At 46.3% G+C, this 23,567-nt stretch overlaps 1 protein-coding gene across 2 annotated transcripts in view; it reads right to left on the bottom strand.

The window, feature by feature from the left end:
• LOC137562553 (uncharacterized) overlaps positions 1–22,825 on the bottom strand; it is a 247,734-nt gene extending 224,909 nt beyond the window's left edge. For both annotated transcript variants that reach the window (XM_068274006.1, XM_068274007.1), the window contains exon 1: positions 22,743–22,825. In XM_068274006.1, coding sequence (XP_068130107.1) covers positions 22,743–22,779 — 37 coding nt within the window. In that variant the 5' untranslated portion in view covers positions 22,780–22,825. The remainder of the gene's footprint in view (positions 1–22,742) is intronic.
• Between the last annotated feature and the right edge of the window lie 742 nt (positions 22,826–23,567).

The raw sequence follows: 23,567 nt of genomic DNA, 5'->3' as shown, positions 1-23,567 counted from the left end.
AATCAAATAAAATCGAAAATTGAAAATATACATAGGTTAGGTTTTAGTTAGTGTTAGGCCCCTCCCATGGAGGATCGACTTCTGCGCAGTGGGAGGGACGAGTACTTAATAGGTTGCATGCAAGCTGTTACAGGAAACTAACATCCTCCTCCAGTGGTAGACAGGTCATGTGTATGCTCGGTGTGTATTAAATCCCACAAGTGGGGCTTGCACTCTTTTGCAGGTAGGCACTTGCCTGTTTTTAAGTAGCGCTGTTCATTTCCTTGCTATGTACTAATTTAATTCGTTTTTGGTCAGCTGCTCCCACTTAACAGCCATGCTTTTGGTGTATATGCAGAGCTTCTGTTTGGGTTCAAGGTGCATTTGTCGTTTCTGGGGGGGCTCAGCGCACCTCTGATTGGAGGCCATTCGGAGGCGGCCTGGTGTTGCGCTGATCCACCTTTTGCGCAATTTTCAATTTTCGATTTTATTTGATTAGCCGCACCCAGGCTATGCATATACATAGGTTAGGATTTAGTTAGTGTTAGGCCCCTCCCATGGAGGATCGACTTCTTCGCAGTGGGAGGGACGAGTACTTAATAGGTTGCATGCAAGCTGTTACAGGAAACTAACATCCTCCTCCAGTGGTAGACAGGTCATGTGTAGGCCGGTGTGTATTATATCCCACAAGTGGGGCTTGCACTCTTTTGCAGGTAGGCACTTGCCTGTTTTTAAGTAGCGCTGTTCATTTCCTTGCTATGTACTAATTTAATTCGTTTTTGGTCAGCTGCTCCCACTTAACAGCCATGCTTTTGGTGTATATGCAGAGCTTTTGTTTGGGTTCAAGGTGCGTTTGTAGTTTCTGGGGGGGCTCAGCGCACCTCTGATTGGAGGCCATTCGGAGGCGGCCTGGTGTTGCGCTGATCCACCTTTTGCGCAATTTTCAATTTTCGATTTTATTTGATTAGCCGCACCCAGGCTATGCATATACATAGGTTAGGATTTAGTTCGTGTTAGGCCCCTCCTATGGAGGATCGACTTCTTCGCAGTGGGAGGGACGAGTACTTAATAGGTTGCATGCAAGCTGTTACAGGAAACTAACATCCTCCTCCAGTGGTAGACAGGTCATGTGTATGCTCGGTGTGCATTATATCCCACAAGTGGGGCTTGCACTCTTTTGCAGGTAGGCACTTGCCTGTTTTTAAGTAGCGCTGTTCATTTCCTTGCTAAGTACTAATTTAATTCGTTTTTGGTCAGCTGCTCCCACTTAACAGCCATGCTTTTGGTGTATATGCAGAGCTTCTGTTTGGGTTCAAGGTGTGTTTGTAGTTTCTGGGGGGGCTCAGCGCACCTCTGATTGGAGGCCATTCGGAGGCGGCCTGGTGTTGCGCTGATCCACCTTTTGCGCAATTTTCAATTTTCGATTTTATTTGATTAGCCGCACCCAGGCTATGCATATACATAGGTTAGGATTTAGTTAGTGTTAGGCCCCTCCCATGGAGGATCGACTTCTTCGCAGTGGGAGGGACGAGTACTTAATAGGTTGCATGCAAGCTGTTACAGGAAACTAACATCCTCCTCCAGTGGTAGACAGGTCATGTGTATGCTCGGTGTGTATTATATCCCACAAGTGGGGCTTGCACTCTTTTGCAGGTAGGCACTTGCCTGTTTTTAAGTAGCGCTGTTCATTTCCTTGCTATGTACTAATTTATTTCGTTTTTGGTCAGCTGCTCCCACTTAACAGCCATGCTTTTGGTGTATATGCAGAGCTTCTGTTTGGGTTCAAGGTGCGTTTGTAGTTTCTGGGGGGGCTCAGCGCACCTCTGCTTGGAGGCCATTCGGAGGCGGCCTGGTGTTGCGCTGATCCACCTTTTGCGCAATTTTCAATTTTCGATTTTATTTGATTAGCCGCACCCAGGCTATGCATATACATAGGTTAGGATTTAGTTCGTGTTAGGCCCCTCCTATGGAGGATCGACTTCTTCGCAGTGGGAGGGACGAGTACTTAATAGGTTGCATGCAAGCTGTTACAGGAAACTAACATCCTCCTCCAGTGGTAGACAGGTCATGTGTATGCTCGGTGTGTATTATATCCCACAAGTGGGGCTTGCACTCTTTTGCAGGTAGGCACTTGCCAGTTTTTAAGTAGCGCTGTTCATTTCCTTGCTAAGTACTAATTTAATTCGTTTTTGGTCAGCTGCTCCCACTTAACAGCCATGCTTTTGGTGTATATGCAGAGCTTCTGTTTGGGTTCAAGGTGTGTTTGTAGTTTCTGGGGGGGCTCAGCGCACCTCTGATTGGAGGCCATTCGGAGGCGGCCTGGTGTTGCGCTGATCCACCTTTTGCGCAATTTTCAATTTTCGATTTTATTTGATTAGCCGCACCCAGGCTATGTATATACATAGGTTAGGATTTAGTTAGTGTTAGGCCCCTCCCATGGAGGATCGACTTCTTCGCAGTGGGAGGGACGAGTACTTAATAGGTTGCATGCAAGCTGTTACAGGAAACTAACATCCTCCTCCAGTGGTAGACAGGTCATGTGTAGGCCGGTGTGTATTATATCCCACAAGTGGGGCTTGCACTCTTTTGCAGGTAGGCACTTGCCTGTTTTTAAGTAGCGCTGTTCATTTCCTTGCTATGTACTAATTTAATTCGTTTTTGGTCAGCTGCTCCCACTTAACAGCCATGCTTTTGGTGTATATGCAGAGCTTTTGTTTGGGTTCAAGGTGCGTTTGTAGTTTCTGGGGGGGCTCAGCGCACCTCTGATTGGAGGCCATTCGGAGGCGGCCTGGTGTTGCGCTGATCCACCTTTTGCGCAATTTTCAATTTTCGATTTTATTTGATTAGCCGCACCCAGGCTATGCATATACATAGGTTAGGATTTAGTTAGTGTTAGGCCCCTCCCATGGAGGATCGACTTCTTCGCAGTGGGAGGGACGAGTACTTAATAGGTTGCATGCAAGCTGTTACAGGAAACTAACATCCTCCTCCAGTGGTAGACAGGTCATGTGTATGCTCGGTGTGTATTATATCCCACAAGTGGGGCTTGCACTCTTTTGCAGGTAGGCACTTGCCTGTTTTTAAGTAGCGCTGTTCATTTCCTTGCTAAGTACTAATTTAATTCGTTTTTGGTCAGCTGCTCCCACTTAACAGCCATGCTTTTGGTGTATATGCAGAGCTTCTGTTTGGGTTCAAGGTGTGTTTGTAGTTTCTGGGGGGGCTCAGCGCACCTCTGATTGGAGGCCATTCGGAGGCGGCCTGGTGTTGCGCTGATCCACCTTTTGCGCAATTTTCAATTTTCGATTTTATTTGATTAGCCGCACCCAGGCTATGTATATACATAGGTTAGGATTTAGTTAGTGTTAGGCCCCTCCCATGGAGGATCGACTTCTTCGCAGTGGGAGGGACGAGTACTTAATAGGTTGCATGCAAGCTGTTACAGGAAACTAACATCCTCCTCCAGTGGTAGACAGGTCATGTGTATGCTCGGTGTGTATTATATCCCACAAGTGGGGCTTGCACTCTTTTGCAGGTAGGCACTTGCCTGTTTTTAAGTAGCGCTGTTCATTTCCTTGCTATGTACTAATTTATTTCGTTTTTGGTCAGCTGCTCCCACTTAACAGCCATGCTTTTGGTGTATATGCAGAGCTTCTGTTTGGGTTCAAGGTGCGTTTGTAGTTTCTGGGGGGGCTCAGCGCACCTCTGCTTGGAGGCCATTCGGAGGCGGCCTGGTGTTGCGCTGATCCACCTTTTGCTCAATTTTCAATTTTCGATTTTATTTGATTAGCCGCACCCAGGCTATGCATATACATAGGTTAGGATTTAGTTAGTGTTAGGCCCCTCCCATGGAGGATCGACTTCTTCGCAGTGGGAGGGACGAGTACTTAATAGGTTGCATGCAAGCTGTTACAGGAAACTAACATCCTCCTCCAGTGGTAGACAGGTCATGTGTATGCTCGGTGTGTATTATATCCCACAAGTGGGGCTTTCACTCTTTTGCAGGTAGGCACTTGCCTGTTTTTAAGTAGCACTGTTTATTTCCTTGCTATGTAAAAATCAGATTGGCTGTTTGGGGCTCCACCCCCTTATATAAATTTAAACCCCAGTCACGCAATGATCAACTGTATGTACCAGGTTTGAGGCTTGTGCCATCAACAGTGCAAGAATGGCAGCAATGAAATATACCCCTGAAAAATCAATAGGTAATTTTTGATAGTTTTTTTTGTAGGCTCCACCCACTTTTCTGAATATTAACCCCAGTCACCCAGTAACCAACTGTGCAAAGTTTGAGAACCCTACCATTAACAGTGTAAGAATGGCTGCTGTTTACCTTTTCCCAGTAAAATTTGTATTTGTCTCCGCCCACTTATGACCCTGCGTTGCCCGCTTATGTATTTGGCTGGTGTTGGCTGTGCCCACTTTCCTAACCCTAACACACAATTAAACAATTACTCAATTACCAAGTTTGTGAGTTTTGCGGTGTTTGGCAACAATAATTTGCATTGGAATGAAACAAATCAGATTGGCTATTTGTGGCTCCACCCCCTATCTGAAATTGAACCCCAGTCACCCAATGACCAACTATACCAGGTTTGAGGCTTGTGCCATTAATAGTGCAAGAATGGCAGAAATATAAATATTCCCCTTGAAAATCAATAGGTGAATTTTGATTGGCTTTAATAGGCTCCAACCACTTTTCTGAATAATAATCCTAGTCACCCAACGACCAACTGTGCAAGTTGTAAGAAAAACAAAAGTTTGCTTTCTTAAAACAGAAAGAATTTGCAATAATCAGCCTCGGACAGGCCCAGGCCGTCCTGCCTCCTGGGGGACCCAGTGCTAAAAAGGAGGCGGGCTAAGCGCAGGAAGGGGGGACATTGTGCACAGATCGGCGGGGAGGGGCGGAAGCCTCCCCCCCCCTCCCTCACCTAGGGGCCCCCCTTCCGCGCTCCCCCCCCTCTCCGGAATTGCAGGCAGCGGCAGCAGCGGGGAAGAATCACTTAACGGCATGACGGAGATCCGTAGCTCTGCGTGCCGCTGGCTGGTCTCTGTCTCCTGAACTGACTGTCCAATCACGCTCTCGCAGGAAGTACTGCGAGAGCGTGATTGGACAGTCAGTTCAGGAAACAGAGACCAGACCAGCCAGCGGCACGCAGAGCTACGGATCTCCGTCATGCTGGTAAGTGATTCATCCCCGCTGCTGCCGCTGGCTGCAATTCTGGAGGGGGGGCCCCTAGGTGAGGGAGGGGGGTTTCTGGTGCCTGCTGCCTACATTACGATTTTCTGGTCACTGCTGCCCACATTGTGATTTTCTGCTCACTGCTGCCCACATTGCGATTTTCAGGTGCCTGCTGCCCACATTACGATATTCTGGTCACTGCTGCCCACATTGTGATTTTCTGCTCACTGCTGCCCACATTGCGATTTTCAGGTGCCTGCTGCCCACATTACGATTTTCTGGTCACTGGTGCCCACATTGTGATTTTCTGCTCACTGCTGCCCACATTGTGATTTTCAGGTGCCTGCTGCCCACATTACGATATTCTGGTCACTGCTGCCCACATTGTGATTTTCTGCTCACTGCTGCCCACATTGCGATTTTCTGGTGCCTGCTGCCCACATTACGATTTTCTGATCACTGCTGCCCACATTGCGATTTTCTGGTGTCTGCTGCCCACATTGCGATTTTCTGGTGTCTGCTGCCCACATTGCGATTTTCTGGTGTCTGCTGCCCACATTACGATTTTCTGATCACTGCTGCCCACATTGCGATTTTCTGGTAACTGCTGCCCACATTGTGATTTTCAGGTGTCTGCTGCCCACATTGTGATTTTCAGGTGCCTGCTGCCCACATTACGATTTTCTGGTCACTGCTGCCCACTTTTGGGGGGGGGGGGGTATCTGCCACCAACCTGTTTGCATTTTGGGGGGTATCTGCCGCCAATCTGATTGCATTTTGTGGGGGTATCTGCCGCCCACCTGATTGCATGTTGTGGGGGTATCTGCCGCCAACCTGATTGCATTTTGTCGGAAAATCTGCTGCGATTTGACTACTTGATGAATTATCATGAGGCATGTAACTACTTGAATATTTTATCTAAAATGTATCTGGTCGGACCTAATCTCTGTGAATAACACCGCTACTTATGTTGTGTGTTTTTTTTTTTTTTTAAGTCTGCCCATGACTCATCTTGACCACGCCGATGTTCCAGTGCGTGGTGACACCCATTTACTTTCGCTGCGGCGCGCTGCGTGCGCCGCATGTGGACATATCCCTATTGGAGACTGTCCTCAGAAGTGCTCACAATCTTTTCCCTACCATAAACTCATGCAAAATTTCTAGAGTACATGTGTATGTGAGCCCAAAATGGGGGGGGGCCCAGGCTGAAACTTCCTTGGTGGGCCCTTAGTGTCCCAGTCCGACACTGCCAATAATTCATGTTGGAGTGAGCTTGAGATGTCTACCAGTGCATCACTGCTGAATATATGCAAATTAACCATTGTACCCTTAAAAGCTAAACACACCTCCAGAACTGCTGGATTGCAATGATGTGTCCATTTGTTAATTTGTACAGAGCCATATTAATCCAACAAGCATACAGACTGTTTTGGATTGTTTGCTCCTCATCAGTGCATGGCATAGATTACTTTGGCGCTATGCAGTAGGGCTTGTAACACCGAGAGGTGCAGACTAACCAGCAAGCTCATGGTGACCCAGAACTCATTGGAGTGTGTAAGGGACAACAATGGTCCTAAAAGCCCCCTTACTAAGATGTTAAAGTTTGCTTTCTTAAAACAGAAATAATTTGCGATAATTCAGGTTGGAGTGAGCTTGAGATGTCTCCCAGTGCATCACTGCTGACTATATGCAAATTAACCATTCTACTCTTAGAAGCTAAACACACCTCCAGTGTAACAGTGTAAGAATGGCTGCAGTTTACATTTTCCAGTGAAATTTGTATTTGTCTCTTTTTGGTTATGGGAATAAAAAGTATCCTATACTTTATTCCAGGTAATGTACTATGTGTGTGCCAAATTTCATTCAAATCCGTTCAGCCGTTTTTGCGTGATCGAGTAACAAACATCCAAACATCCAAACATCCGAACTTTCCCATTTATTATATTAGTAGGATACTAGCTGGACGCCCGGCGTTGCCCGGGTATGTATTTGGCTGGTGTTGGCCCCACCCCCCTTTTCTAACCCTAACACACAATTACTTAATGACCAAGTATGTGAGCTTTGCGGTCTTTGGCATCAATAATTTGCAATGAAATAAAATTAATCTGATTGGATGTGGCTCCACCCCTTTTCTGAATTTGAACCCCAATCACCCAATGGCCAACTGTACCAGGTACAGGTGATTAACTGTGCAAGAATGGCAACAATTAAATATTCCCCTTGAAAATCAATAGGTGGATTTTGATTGGCTTTTATAGACTCCACCCACCTTTCTGAATATTAATCCCAGTCACCCAGCGACCAACTGTGCAAAGTTTGAGAACCCTACCATTAACAGTGTAAGAATGGCTGCAGTTTACATTTTCCAGTGAAATTTGTATTTGTCTCCTCCCCCTTTTTGGTTATGGGAATAAAAAGTATCCTATACTTTATTCCAGGTAGTGTACTATGTGTGTGCCAAATTTCATTCAAATCCGTTCAGCCATTTTTGCGTGATCGAGTAACAAACATCCAAACATCCAAACATCCGAACTTTCCCATTTATTATATTAGTAGGATACAGGTACAGACCAAAAGTTTGGACACACCTTCTCATTCAAAGTTTTCTTTATTTTCATGGCTATGAACATTGTAGATTCACACTGAAGGCATCCAAACTATGAATTAACACATGTGGAAGTATAGTACATACGGTAACCAAAAAGTGTGAAACAACTGAAAATATGTCATATTCTAGGTTCTTCAAAGTAGCCACCTTTTGCTTTTGCTTTGATTACTGCTTTGCACATTCTTGGCAAGTTGGAATTCCCTTGATGAGCTTCAAGAGGTAGTCACCTGAAACGGTTTTCACTTCACAGGTGTGCCACTGCCCTGTCAGGTTTAATAAGTGGGATTTCTTGCCTTATAAATGGGGTTGGGCCCATCAGTTGCGTTGTGGAGAAGTCAGGTGCATTCACAGCTGATAGTCCTGCTGAATAGACTGTTAGAATTTGTATTATGGCAAGCAGTGCTGCTCAACAGGATACCGGATATCCGAATAGACTCGGATATCCGACCTTTTTAGGCCTATCCGATCGGATCCGGATTCCGGATAGCTGGTCCAGTATCCGGATAGCTATCTGCGGATAGTTGGCTGGGCTATGCGGATATCCGCGGATAGTACGGATATCCGCGGATATTCTGGACCAGTGAAACACTGCATGAGGTCCAGACGTCATGGGAGCCAATCAGAGGGCTCCCAGCAGAAGCACCAGAAACCAATCACAGAGGGGAACCCTGGCCAGCCCCACCTGACCTCATTAAGCCAATCAGAGGCCTCCCAGCCTAAACCCTGGCTTCCAATCACAGAAAGGAACACTGGCCAGCCCCCCTGGTATAATAAGGAGGGCTGCCATGATGAGACAGATCGTCCTGGCTTGCTGAATGCTTCCTGAGAGACATGCTCCTGCTCCATTGCTGGTGCCCTACAAAGGGCTGTACATAGTTATAAACCTAAGCTGTTCAGTGATTAACCCCTTCACTATCACTACAGTATAGTTAAATCATTCATTTGCTTGATTGATGTCATAAATGTGACATTAAGAGTGTGTGCTGCAGTGCTGCTGCAGCTGCTATGTGATTGTGTGTGTGTGTTGTACACACACCAGGCCAGGTGCTGCCTGCCTGCCATGAGCAAACACGTGCAAAGTGCCACGTGCAAACACATGCACAGTGCAAACACGTGCAAAGTGCAAACACGTGCAAACTGCAAAAATGTGCAAACACGTGAAAACACGTGCAAAAATGTGCAAACACGTGCAAACACGTGCAAAGTGCCACTTTGCACATGGCACTTTGAACGTGTTTGCACGTGTTTGCACTTTCCACATTTTTGCACTTTGCACGTGTTTGCACTTTGCACATTTTTGCACGTGTTTGCACGTGTTTGCACATTTTTGCATGTGTTTGCACATTTTTGCATGTGTTTGCGCGTGTTTGCACATTTTTGCATGTTTGCACGTGTTTGCACTTTGCACGTGTTTGCACTGTGCATGTGTTTGCACGTGGCACTTTGCACGTGTTTGCACTTTGCACATTTTTGCACGTGTTTGCACGTGTTTGCACATTTTTGCATGTGTTTGCACATTTTTGCATGTGTTTGTGCGTGTTTGCACATTTTTGCATGTGTTTGCACGTGTTTGCACTTTGCACATTTTTGCATGTGTTTGCACATTTTTGCATGTTTGCGCGTGTTTGCACATTTTTGCATGTGTTTGCACAGTTTTGCATGTGTTTGCGCGTGTTTGCACATTTTTGCATGTGTTTGCACGTGTTTGCACTTTGCACATTTTTGCATGTGTTTGCACATTTTTGCATGTTTGCGCGTGTTTGCACATTTTTGCATGTTTGCACATTTTTGCATGTGTTTGCACATTTTTGCATGTGTTTGCACTTTGCACATTTTTGCATGTGTTTGCACATTTTTGCATGTGTTTGCGCGTGTTTGCACATTTTTGCATGTGTTTGCACGTGTTTGCACTTTGCACATTTTTGCATGTGTTTGCACATTTTTGCATGTGTTTGCGCGTGTTTGCACATTTTTGCATGTGTTTGCACATTTTTGCATGTGTTTGCACGTGTTTGCACTTTGCACATTTTTGCATGTGTTTGCACATTTTTGCATGTTTGCGCGTGTTTGCACATTTTTGCATGTGTTTGCACATTTTTTCATGTGTTTGCACATTTTTGCATGTGTTTGCACTTTGCACATTTTTGCATGTGTTTGCACATTTTTGCATGTGTTTGCGTGTGTTTGCACATTTTTGCATGTGTTTGCGCGTGTTTGCACTTTGCACATTTTTGCATGTGTTTGCACATTTTTGCATGTGTTTGCGCGTGTTTGCACATTTTTGCATGTGTTTGCGCGTGTTTGCACATTTTTGCATGTGTTTGCACGTGTTTGCACGTTGCACATTTTTGCATGTGTTTGCACATTTTTGCATGTTTGCGCGTGTTTGCACATTTTTGCACGTGTTTGCATATTTTTGCATGTGTTTGCACATTTTTGCATGTTTGCGCGTATTTGCACATTTTTGCATGTGTTTGCACATTTTTGCATGTGTTTGCACATTTTTGCATGTGTTTGCGCGTGTTTGCACATTTTTGCATGTGTTTGCACGTGTTTGCACTTTGCACATTTTTGCATGTGTTTGCACATTTTTGCATGTGTTTGCGCGTGTTTGCACATTTTTGCATGTGTTTGCGCGTGTTTGCACAATTTTGCATGTGTTTGCACGTGTTTGCACTTTGCACGTGTTTGCACGTGTTTGCACATTTTTGCATGTGTTTGCACATTTTTGCATGTGTTTGCGCGTGTTTGCACATTTTTGCATGTGTTTGCATGTGTTTTTACTTTGCACATTTTTGCACGTGTTTGCACATTTTTGCATGTGTTTGCGCGTGTTTGCACAATTTTGCATGTGTTTGCACATTTTTGCACGTGTTTGCACATTTTTGCATGTGTTTGCGCGTGTTTGCACAATTTTGCATGTGTTTGCACGTGTTTGCACTTTGCACATTTTTGCACGTGTTTGCACATGTTGCCACTTGGCACTTTGCACATGGCACATGGCACTTTGCCCTTGGCACTTTGCATTTGGCACTTGGCCCTTTGCACTTGACACTTGGCCCTTTGAACTAGGCCCTTTGCATTAGGCACTTGGCCCTTTGCACTTGACACTTGGCCCTTTAAACTTGGCACTTTGCATTAGGCACTTGGCCCTTTGCACTTGACACTTGGCCCTTTGAACTTGGCCCTTTGCATTTGGCACTTTGCACTTGGCCCTTTGCACTTGACACTTGGCCCTTTGAACTTGGCCCTTTGCATTTGGCACTTTGCACTTGGCCCTTTGCACTTGACACTTGGCCCTTTGCACTTGGCCCTTTGCACTTGACACTTGGCCCTTTGAACTTGGCCCTTTGCATTTGGCACTTTGCACTTGGCCCTTTGCACTTGACACTTGGCCCTTTGCACTTGGCCCTTTGCACTTGACACTTGGCCCTTTGAACTTGGCCCTTTGCATTTGACACTTTGCACTTGGCCCTTTGCACTTGACACTTGGCCCTTTGCACTTGACACTTGGCCCTTTGAACTTGGCCCTTTGCATTTGGCACTTTGCACTTGGCCCTTTGCACTTGACACTTGGCCCTTTGCACTTGGCCCTTTGCACTTGACACTTGGCCCTTTGCACTTGGCCCTTTGCACTTGACACTTGGCCCTTTGCACTTGGCCCTTTGCACTTGACACTTGGCCCTTTGCACTTGGCCCTTTGCACTTGACACTTGGCCCTTTGCACTTGGCCCTTTGCACTTGACACTTGGCCCTTTGAACTTGGCACTTTGCATTAGGCACTTGGCCCTTTGCATTTGGCACTTTGCACTTGGCCCTTTGACAGCCTTTTTTTGTGGGGGGGGGGGATTTTAAGTCCCCACATCATCAATTAGTGTTCCCCTTTGAAAAAGAATGATGCTACATGCCTAATTGACCCTTACAAACCTTTTTAAAGCAATTTAAAGGCCACTTCCGGTTTTCAATCCGGATATCCGAATCCGGTCGGATACTACGGTCGGATATCCGAATCGGATTCGGATAGGAAAATTTTGAATTCGGATATCCGACCCGGATCGGATAGCGGGGTATCCGGATCCGAATCGGATTCGGATTTTGAAAAGGGGTATCCGAGCAGCACTGATGGCAAAAAAAAAGCACCTAAGTAAAGAAAAACAAGTGGCCATCATTACTTAAAGAAATGAAGGTCAGTCAGTCCGAAAAATTGGGAAAACTTTGAAAGTGTCCCCAAGTGCAGTTTCCAAAACCATCAAACGCTACAAAGAAACTGGCTCACAAGCGGACAGCCCCAGGAAATGAAGACCAAGAGTCACCTCTGCTGCGGAGGATAAGTTCATCCGAGTCACCAGCCTCAGAAATCGCAGGTTAACAGCAGCTCAGATTAGAGACCAGGTCAATGCCACACAGAGTTCTAGCAGCAGACACTTCTCTAGAACAACTCTTAAGAGGAGACTGTGTGGATCAGGCCTTCATGGTTCAATATCTGCTAGGAAACCACTGTTAAGGACAGGCAACAACCAGAAGAGACTTGTTTGGGCTAAAGAACACAAGGAATGGACATTAGACCAGTGGAAATCTGTGCTTTACTGTGATGAGTCCAAATTTGAGATTTTTGGTTCTAACCACTGTGTCTTTGTGCGACGCAGAAAAAGGTGAACAGATGGTCTCTACATGCCTAGTTCCCACCGTGAAGCATGGAGGAGGAGGTGTGATGGTGCGGGTGTGCTTTGCTGGGGACACTGTTGGGGATTTATTCAAAATTGAAGGCATACTGAACCAGCATGGCTACCACTGCATCTTGCAGCGGCATGCTATTCCATCCGGTTTGCATTTAGTTGGACCATCATTTATTTTTCAACAGGACAATGACCCCAAACACACCTCCAGGCTGTGTAAGGGCTATTTGACCAGGAAGGAGAGTGATGGGGTGCTGGCCTCCACAGTCACCAACCTGAACCCAATTGAGATGGTTTGGGGTGAGCTGGACCGCAGAGTGAAGGCAAAAGGGCCAACAAGTGCTAAGCATCTCTGGGAACTCCTTCAAAACTGTTGGAAGACCATTTCAGGTGACTACCTCTTGAAGCTCATCAAGAGAATGCCAAGAGTGTGCAAAGCAGTAATCAAAGCAAAAGGTGGCTACTTTGAAGGACCTAGAATATGACATATTTTCAATTGTTTCACACTTTTTGGTTATGTACTATACTTCCACATGTGTTAATTCATAGTTTGGATGCCTTCAGTGTGAATTTACACTGTTCATAGTCATGAAAATAAAGAAAACTCTTTGAATGAGAAGGTGTGTCCAAACTTTTGGACATATATATATGAACCAATCAGCAGTCAGACTCCGCAGTGGTGGGCAAATGTACAGTATCATTTGCAACATGTATGTGGGTTGGGTGTATATAAACAAACATCCCATATTGTTAATAGGAAAGGTCAATGAGATGCTAATCATTTTGAGTGGATGCAGTATTATGCAAATTTTGTAAGCAAATATATGCAGCTTGAAAGCCAACCAATAGAATTTCACCTCAGCAGGATTTGATTGATTCATTTTCAAGCTGCATCAATTTCCGTTCAAAGTTTGCATAACCCTGCATCAACTCAAAATTATTTGCATCTCATTGACCATCCCTAAGGCCCGGTTCACATTAGCATTTGAGCCAAAAAGGATCCGGTCTCCGCTTCACCAGATCCGGATGGCTCTGTCTGCAGCCTGTTCACATAGTGAAAACGGATCTGATCAATGATTGCTCGGATCTGTTTTCACTCAGCAAATACATACTTAACCAGTTGCCGCTTGCGTCACGCCGATGGGCGTGGCCACGGCGGCAGCCCCAGGACCGCCTAACGCCAATCGGCGTAAATTCCTGGGGCTGTAATTTGCATGAGATCGCGCACACGCTGCGCGCGCATCTCATGCTCGGAGGGCGGAGCTCCGCCCCCTCTTCAGTCTCCGAGCGGCTATTGCCGCTCAGGAGACTGTTAGACGGCGTAATCGCCGTCTATTTAGACTGTGCAGCGCTGCGATCAGCAGCAGCGCTGCACTGGGGACAGCCATGTGACACGGCTGTCCCCCTCGGGGACAAGAGAGCGATCGGCCCTCATAGGCAGAAACCTATGACAGCCGATCGCGTGATTGGCCGGCTGGGGGGAGGGAGGGGATTTAAAGAAGAAGTGTTTTTAAAAAAAAACCAAAAAAAAACAATATTTATTAAAAAAAAATAAACATGGGGGAAGCCATCAGACCCCACCAACAGAGAGCTCTGTTGGTGGGGAGAAAAGGGGGGGGGGGTGAGAATCACTTGTGTGCTGTGTTGTGCGGCCCTGCAGCTTGGCCTTAAAGCTGCAGTGGCCAATTTCACTAAAAATGGCCTGGTCACTAGGGGGGTTTAGCCCTGCAGTCCTCAAGAGGTTAATATTCTGCAGCAGCCGGCGGCAGGGGCTTGCTCTTCTTCCGCTGCAATTACACAGCGCGTCAAGTGACTAGTCACATGACGCGCCATGAAGAAGACGGAAGCCTCTACCGCCGGCTGCTATGGAAGATTTGGTATGTATAAACCCTCCCTCACCCACCCGCCTGGCTGCTGCACCCTCCCCTCACCCTCCCGTCGCTAGATTCATGTCGGCCCATGCCCCCATCCCCCGTGCAATGGTCCGTTTCTTCATTAGTGTGAAGAAACGTTCCGTTTTCCATTGCCCCCAATGCTGCTGCATTTTTTGTCCGGATCTGTTCCACTGGACAAAACAGTCTGGAAAATTACGGCCTGCAGCAATTTTTAGGTCCGGGGACGGGAACTTCGCCGTACCAACAGATGCATGTGAATGGATCCATAGGTTAACTTTGGATCCATTCACATCCGTTCCATTTGTACAGTATACGTTCCGGTTCCGATCCACAAAATAACGCTAATGTGACCCAGGCTTAATTGTTAGTATAAACAGGCTCGTACTTACCCACCGAACGGCCGATGTTTCCATCGGTGGGCCCTGCCTCCTGGCTCCTGGGGGCCCCAGAGCGGGCACAGCACAGGAAGGAGGGAAATTGGGCACACAGAACGGCGGGGAGGGGGGAAGCTTCCCCCCTCCCTCACCTAGGGCCCCCCCTTCCACGCTCCCCCTTCCACACTCCCCCTCCCTCCAAAATTGCAGCCAGTGGCAGCGACCGGGGAATAGCTTTACCGGCATGACATGAGAGGAGATCCCTAGCTCTGCGTGCCGCTGGCTGGTCTCTGTCTCCTGCAATGCACTAACCAATCACGCTCTCGCAGTACTTCCTGTGAGAGCATGATTGGTCAGTGCATTGCAGGAGACGGAGACCAGCCAGCGGCACGCAGAGCTGTGGATCTCCTCTCATGTCATGCTGGTAAGCTATTCCCCGCTCGCTGCCAGTTGCTGCAATTTTGGAGGGAGGGGGAGTGCGAAAGGGGGAGCGTGGAAGGGGGGGCCCCTAGGTGAGGGAGGGGGGGAAGCTTCCCCCCTCCCCGCCGCTCTGTGTGCCCACTGCCCCCCCTACCAAGCTGGGGGGGGGGACTTTGACCTGGCTGCCTACCTAACTGGGGACACCTGTGACCTGCCTACCTAAACTGGGGGGAAGGCCCAGGTGAGGGAGGGGGGCTCCAGGTGAGGGAGGGGGGAGGCTTCCCCACCTCCCCGCCACTCTGTGCCCACTGCATCCCCTTCCAGCATGGGGGCCCCCACTAACTGGGGACCTGCCTTTGTGGGGATATCTGCCGCCAATCTAATTGTATTTTGTGGGGATATCTGCTGCCAAACTGATTGTATTTTGTGGGGATATCTGCTGTCAATCTAATTGCATTTTGTGCAGATATCTGCCACCAATCTAATTGCATTTTGTGGGGATATCTGCCACCAATCTGATTATATTTTGTTGGGAAATCTGCCACCAATCTAATTGCATTTTGTGGGGATATCTGCCACCAATCTGATTGTATTTTGTTGGGAAATCTGCCACCAATTTGATTGCATTTTGTGGGGATATCTGCCGCCAATCTATTTGCATTTTGTGGGGATATCTGCCACCAATCTAATTGCATTTTGTGGGGATATCTGCCACCAATCTGATTGCATTTTGTGGGGATATCTGCTGCCAGTTTGATTGCATTTTGTGGGGAATCTGCCGCAAATCTGATTGCATTTTGTCAGAAAATCTGCTGCCATTTGACTACTTGATGAATTATCATGAGGCATGTAACTACTTGATTATTTTATCTAAAATGTATCTGGTCAGACCTAATCTCTGTGAATAACACCGCTACTTATTTTGTGTTTTTTTTTTAAAGTCTGCCCATGACCCATCATGACCACGCCCATGTTCCAGTGCGTGGTGACATGTGGACATATCCCTATTGGAGACTGTCCTCAGAAGTGCTTACAATCTATTCCCTACCATAAAATCATGCAACATTTCTAGATTACATGTATATGTGAGCCCAAAATGGGGTGGGGGGCAGGTTGAAACTTCCTCGGTGGGCCCTTAGTGTCCCAGTCCGACCCTGAGTATAAACAATGGTGGCGCCTGGGGTTTTGTTTGTGTAACGTCATTAAAATGTTTAGAGAGCGTGAGAGAGGGCGCTCAAGCGTGTGCAGTGTAGAGCGACCCATCTTCAGGAGTACTCAGGCTCCCAAAGACTCCTGAAGCCTCATTTTGACAGCGGAAATAGCAGTATTTGACCAATTTAGTCAAATACTGCAACGGGAAGCCAGCGCTGGAACGGGCACCGAGAGAGGAGAGGGAAGGCTCATTAGGACCCTGAGCCTTCCCACTACTTAGGTAAGTATCTGGCTTTCTATTTTTTGAACGGGTTCCCATTTACTTGAAAGTTTGGGCAACCTTTTTAATCATCATTATTTTCCTGTATAAATCGTTGGTTGTTAAGATAAAAATTGTCAGTTAAATGTATCATATAGGAGACACACACAATGAGATTTCAGAAGTGAAATGATGTTTATTGGATTTATAGAAAGTGGGCAATAATTGTAAACACAATTAGGCAGGTGCATATTTTACAGTAGGTAGCAGGTGCTTTTCTTTGAATGCTGTGTTGTTTTTCCTCCATGCATAATGCCCTATGTTATGCCCAAATAACTAAATTGTAGTTTAACTACTTTCGCCTCCTGGATGTACTAGCTACATCCAGGAGGCCATGTGCGCTCCCGCGGCCGATCGCGCGCGTGCACGCGCGCTTCCGGCCCGTGGATCGTTAGCCAGGGAATCAGTGAATCGGGCTATGGTGCCGATCACTGATTCCTCTTCCCCGCAGAAAAAGCAAAAGCTTCGCTTTTTCTGCTTCCTACGTCTCCCTGCGTCCCTCTAAGCATACGTGTTACGCTTAGAGTGACGTCATCAACTCATGACTGCCATCTTGTGGCCAAAAAGTAAAACTACAACTAAATGTTTAAAAAAAAATACACATATATTTGCACAAAAAAAAAAAAAAAATACAGTTTCCATCCCACCCTCCCAAAAATACCCACATAAAATGTTTCATAAAAAAAAAAAATATTACAATAATAAAACAAAAAACATAAATATTTACCTAAGAGTCTAAACTTTTTAAATATCTACAGTATGTAAAGATTAAATATTTCAATTTTTTTTTATTATAAGCTTGTGAATAGTGATGGATGCAAAACGGAAAAAAATGTACCTTTATTTCCAAATAAAATATTGTTTTCATACATTGTGATAGGGACATAATTTAAATGGCCGAAATCTGAGAAATAATGATTTTTTTCAGTTTTTTTCTTATTCTTTCTGTTAAAATGCATTTACAGTAAAGTGGCTCTTAGCAAAATGTACCGCCCAAAGAAAGTCTAATTGCTGGCGGAAAAAACAAGATATACTGTAGATCAGTCAATTGTGATAAGTAGTGATAAAGTTATAGGCTAATGAATGGGAGGTGAGCATTGCTCGGATGCATAAAGTAAAAACGACTGAGGGCTGAAGTGGTTAATCAGCCCACAGCACCTTATTCCAAAATGAAGCTGGCTTGTCCAAATATGCTTTAATATACATCAAGCGGCTCTATTTGTGCCTTGGTGGACAAAAATGCTTCCTCTGCATCACTCTTACATACAGCATCTCCTTGTGTAAAGTGTTCCCAATAGTTGAACGATGCACAGTGACTCCATCTGCAGCAAGATGATGTTGTAGGTCTTTGGTGCTGGTCTCTGGGTTGACTCTGACTGTTCTCACCATTCGTCAATTCTGTCTGAGATATTTCTTGGTCTGCCACTTTGAGCCTTAACTTGAACTGAGCCTGTGGTATTTCTGATGCTGCTAAGGATCCCGATTGCAGACATCTGGCAGTGGTGGCCAAGGTGTTCCAGTTCAGAAGGTGCAGTATTATTTTTTTTATTATTATTATTATTATTTAGTATTTATATAGCGCCGACATATTACGCAGCGCTGTACAGTGTATATATATGTATATATCTTGTCGCTAACTGTCCCTCAAAGGAGCTCACAATCTAATCCCTACCATTACCATATGTCTATATTATGTAGTGTAAGTACTGTAGTCTAGGGCCAATTTTTTTTTTTTTTTTTTTTTTTTTTTAGTGTTCATTACTGTAATGGGTCCCGACTCCTGGGCAGCATTCGGCAGGGCTGGGCAAGATAATCTGGCTGTTACAGAAGTGTCCGGCCGTGGCAGCTCTTACTTCCGGTAAGCAGCAGCTTATGGATGGATGGAACTGGCATCCGCTGAGGCCAAAAGTTTCCCGAACAGCGCGGTGTCCTACCTCAGTGGAGCCCTGATCTCCTGGGACACAGCGGCTGCGTCTCCCTGTGTCTGTGTGTAATACTGTGTCTGTGTGTGTGTGATTTTGTATCTGTGTGGGATTTTGTACCTGTGTGTGGTTGTAGGTTTGTGGGTGTGATTGTGTGTGTGCAGTGTGCGTGGTTTCGTGTCTCTGTGTGCCTGTTTGTGTGTGTGGTTGTGTGTTTGTGTGGTTTTCAATGTGCGGGGATGTCAATCCTTTTTGAGAAGCAACTACCTCTGACTCTGACATCATCTCCCTTTGCTCTACCTACCTCTCCACTGCAAACTCCTGCTTTTAGAAGGCTACATGATTCATTGCTAACATAATAGAATGCTTGTGAATAAGTGTGCTTAATTGGTAACAATCTACATCCAATCAAACCAAATGTGGGTTTTTGGCAGGGCCGGGCCGAGGCAGAGGCGAGAGAGGCTCCAGTCTCAGGATGCCCTGATCGCTGCTGGCAGAACGTTGATGGAGCAAAGCTCCGTCATTTAAGGGGGGATGCACATCGGCGCGTGATCCCCTGCAAACCACTCCCCCAGGACCTGACGCCAATCTGGGTATGGCAGTCTCAAGGAGGTTAAAGGCACTTGTATTGACCTGAAGAAGCACGCTGTGAACCATGAAAGGTGTTGTCCTTTTAATCGTGCTGAATAAAAAATTTCATCTTTTTACATTAACCTTGTAGTTTGGATTCTTCCATCTTGAGTGGTAAAGACACCTCCCTCCGCCTTATTATTTTTTGTTTCATTACATTACCTATTTTTGGGTGCCTCCACTCCCAGTACTTTGCAACAAAGAAGGTGGACCGAGCACACCAATGGAGACAATGCATGCTTTAGCTGACAGGGATCCTGCTGTCCTTCAGTATCAATGCCAACAAAAAACAAACTTCAGCAGCACTGCTTGAAAAAGTGGCTCTTTTATTGTATAAACATGCAATTAATACCACATGTGAGAGGAAGGCTTGGTATCAGCTACAGCCCGCTGTTTCAAAGTGCCAAACTTCTTTGTCAAGCTGCAAGCTCTTTCTGACAATCTGCACTAACATGCAGCCTTATATACTCAAGGCCATATACAAATGGTCCAATCACAATGCATGAATCGGTGAGGACCTGATGAGAGACAGTAGCCCGCTGCTGGCGGACCATATGGGGGGCTGTAACAGGTGACGTTCGCAGATCCACAGACCAACCGCAGAACAGTCAACTTCCACATAATCATCCGCTCTAGAGGCGGACCACGCCCCGTGCCACCTCCATAAGAGGATAAAAAAATGTGTGGCGTACTTCCGCATATTCCTGTGTACACGTCACTATTGGCTAACGTTGGGAGTAAACAAAAGCAGAAGTTACCTGACTCTAGGCAACTACAGTCATGTGCAGAGCCCACAGAGATAACTTTCTTAAAAGAAATCTAAGACGTGACAGGTTTTCTTTACTTTTTCAAGAAATACTGAAGCAACCTTAAAGCGGAATATAACCCTGCATTTCAACTTTGCTCTAAAACATTATTTACAGCATATTATATGCAAAAAGCATTTTTTTTTTACTAGACCAGCATTGGAAGGGTTAAACACAGAGGTTTTAAGTTCCGTGCAGACATTCAGATAGTTACATTCTATTTAGTTAGTGTGTAACTGTTTATCAATAGATACATCTCTTTGGCTGTCCTCCAAGCTCCTTCTCAGTGAGAGAGATGAGTCACAATAAACACATATTTGTAAACAAAAAGTATCTAACTCAAGTTCGGATTCGTCTGCAGAAATCTCTAGGGACTTTAAAGCCCTGTGTAACCCTTCCAATGCTGGTCTAGTAAAAAAAAAATGCTGGTTGCATATAATATACTGTAAATAATGTTTTAGAGCAAAGTTGAAATGCAGGGTTATATTCCGCTTTAAAACAACGAGTTATATACTCACCTAAGAGAGGGAAGGCTCTGAAGCCCCCTTGGTGGTCCCTGGGCAGTTTTTCTGAGGGGCCGAGTGTATATACTACACTCACAATCGGGGGAAAAAAGGCAGGAGGGGGACTGCCGCCACCACTAACCACGACCCCCAAATCCCCGCCCCCCTCCCCCGGGCCCCAGAGAAAAGTTTGGTCGGTATAGGGGGCCCCGGGCTCAAAAAGGTTGGGGACCCCTGCTGTAGACCCTTCCTGGCTCTCTCTCTATATCCTCGTTCCCCCACTGTCCTCATTCTAATTTGGTGCCTTCAGGAGTCCTCTGAAGGCATCAGAAGCACCTGCGTCCCCGAGTGCTTCCAAAGATGGTGCATCCATACTGTGCCCACACAAGCCGGGACTCGCACATATGCTGCACTCAAAGTTCACAGGGGCTTGGCAAGGGAGCAAGGGGTACGGAGAGGGGACTGGGAAGGCTCTATGGGATCCAGAGCTTTCCTTCTCCATGGGTGAGTATCAGGGCCGGTCCTAGACTTTATACTGCCTGAGGGAAAATAGTGAGGATGCTGCCCCCCGATAGGTAGCATAATTGCCCCCAGTATAGGTAGCCTGAAGGAGGTAGCAGCCAGAAAGGGAGGCAGTGGGCACAGGGGTGTGGAGGGGGGTTGGACCCCCCCCTTGCTCACCTGGGTCCCCCTCCAGCTATTGCCGCAGTGGGTGGGAAGCGATGACTCATCTCTTTGACATTTCAGCGCTGTGTTCCACCACTCGTCACTTCCTGCAGTGCCCTCCAGTGTACGGTAAAGTGGGCGGCATTGCAGGAAGTGACAAGCGGTGGAACGGAGTTGTCATTGCTTCCCCACCTGCTGCCTGATAATTTTACACTGCGCTAATAGCTGGAGGGGGAGTGCAGACCGGGGTACCCAGGTGAGGGAGGGGGATCCAACCCCTTCCCCACAGCTGTGCCCTCTGCCCCTTACCCCCCCCCCCCCCCCCCCTTCCTGGTTGCTACCCCCTCCAGCTCGGGTCCCCCCACCCGTGGCCAGGCGGGTGCCTTCCCCCATCACTTCTGCCACCTGAGGAACCTGCCTTACCCCACCTCATGGCGGCCTGGGGCTGAGTATCTGACTCATTTTTTTTAGGTCGCTTCAGTATTGCTTTAATAAGCACTTGCATAGTTGCTGCAACAGAACACATTCCTATTGTCTAGTCGCAGCCATTCTCATTAGGATCTCATACGACCCTGAGAATACCCCCTGAGGAGGTGGACTAGTCCAAAACCTGACCGATTTGTCAGATTTTTACTGCCTACTGTAAATGGCAGGCACATTGCAGAAAAGTAAATTATAGTGCAATTTACAGTAATTTGGAACAAATGTTCTTCTTATAGGTATGTAAACATATGTATTTTACATTTTAAAATTTTCTGTGACAGTGATCCTTTAAGAAATAAATTGTACTGGGCTCTCTGCCAATATCGGTGCTGGCGTTACCAGGACCAACTTCTCCTCCTTCTAACACTCAGCCCTCGGCTCGCACTACAGAGCAGACAGAGCATCAGATGCACGGTGTGGCTCCAACGGCTTTCACACTCCATCTATGGAGAACACTTCCACAGGAAAATTATCGTGCAGATCGAAACTTTGCATCCTGATCACATGCTGATTACCGAAGGGGACTGCTGGTAAATCCTATTTTTAATGTAGGATCCATTGACATCCCCGTGTTTGCATTGGCTCTGGGAAAATGAACAAATATTTCCATTTTGCGTTTTAAGATGAACCAAGCTTTACCCTCTCTTCCTCCTCTTCTTCATGCCAAAAAACCCCAACGAAGCTAAAACTCTATTTAATTTTTAAAAGAACACTCATGTAAAGGCCACATATATACAGTAGAAACAAGGGGTCGATTTACCAAATGCCGACAATATTGCCCACCGATTGCCTATGTTACCGGCCTGTACTGAAAATAGTAATGCTCGCTGCGCTCGTAGTGAGGCACGTAAACCGTGTACAACGCGTTTCAGAATTAGCAAAGCGCACGCTGCATTACTTCCATACCACACATACAATGTGTAAGTGTGTTGCTATGGTACCACTAATTGCAATATCAGGGCAACGAGTATTACAACTTTCAGTACAGGCTGGTAACATTGCAGCATGGTGGACAATGTTACCGGCTTGTGGTAAATCAACCCCGTAGTGTGTAAAGAATACACACTGATAAAGTACACAATAGCCTATGGTGGATCTGTAGCAGCATTCATCATTCATGGATGACTTACCTTGGAAGAAACAGAGGAGAGAGATCAGTAGCCTCATGTCTCCTCATACAGCTTGGAGGGCACCCTGCAGAGAGTGTGTGATCGCTGCAATATCATCTGCAGGGTGTATTTGTGTTTTAGGGAAGAGGAAGTGAGTGTGTCATGTTAGGGGAGGTGAAGAAATAACTCAAAGAGTTCTACAGAAGCTGAAGATTTTTTGTTCCTTTACCATAATGTACATTACACAGTTCACAGTCAACGTGAACATGAAGCTTTTTGTAGTTTCTTTAAGTGGTTCCCTAGCAGTGGTGCTCAGCAGAGCTCGAATATTCGAGTAGCTCAAATATTCGAGCTCTTTTCCAGCTATTCGAGCTCGGTATTCGAGCTCCGAATAGCTGGAGCTATTCGAATGGGCTATTCGAGTAAACTCGAAAAGCCCATTCACTATTCGAGCTATTCGAGCTAACAGCGCTATTCGAGCTCGAATACCGAGCTCGAATAGCGTCATAGCCCAGATTGATGTCCTTAGAGCCAATCAGAGGGCTCCCAGGCCCTCTGACGGCAGCCAATCACAGAGGGGGACCCTGGCCAGCCCCTACCCTATAAATAGCGGCCGCCATTTTAGGTTTTTCCGTCCTTGCCTGACTTTGTACAGAGAGAGATCTGCTCCTTTGTGCTTTGGCTTAGCAAGAGCTCTATTGTGGTCAATTACCTAGCGTTTTTGCTCATATACACCTCCTATACACACCTATATTGTTGTTAGTTAGATAGACATTGTATTTTAATTAGTAGCTTTTGTGTTACATAGAGACAGCTGCTGCAGGCTTACAGCTTTAGGCCTCAGGG

The sequence above is a fragment of the Hyperolius riggenbachi genome, chromosome 3 (assembly GCF_040937935.1).
Source record: "Hyperolius riggenbachi isolate aHypRig1 chromosome 3, aHypRig1.pri, whole genome shotgun sequence".
Taxonomy (NCBI): domain Eukaryota; kingdom Metazoa; phylum Chordata; class Amphibia; order Anura; family Hyperoliidae; genus Hyperolius; species Hyperolius riggenbachi.
Note: the sequence above shows the minus strand (reverse complement) of the source record. Positions and strands in the feature narration are given on the sequence as shown.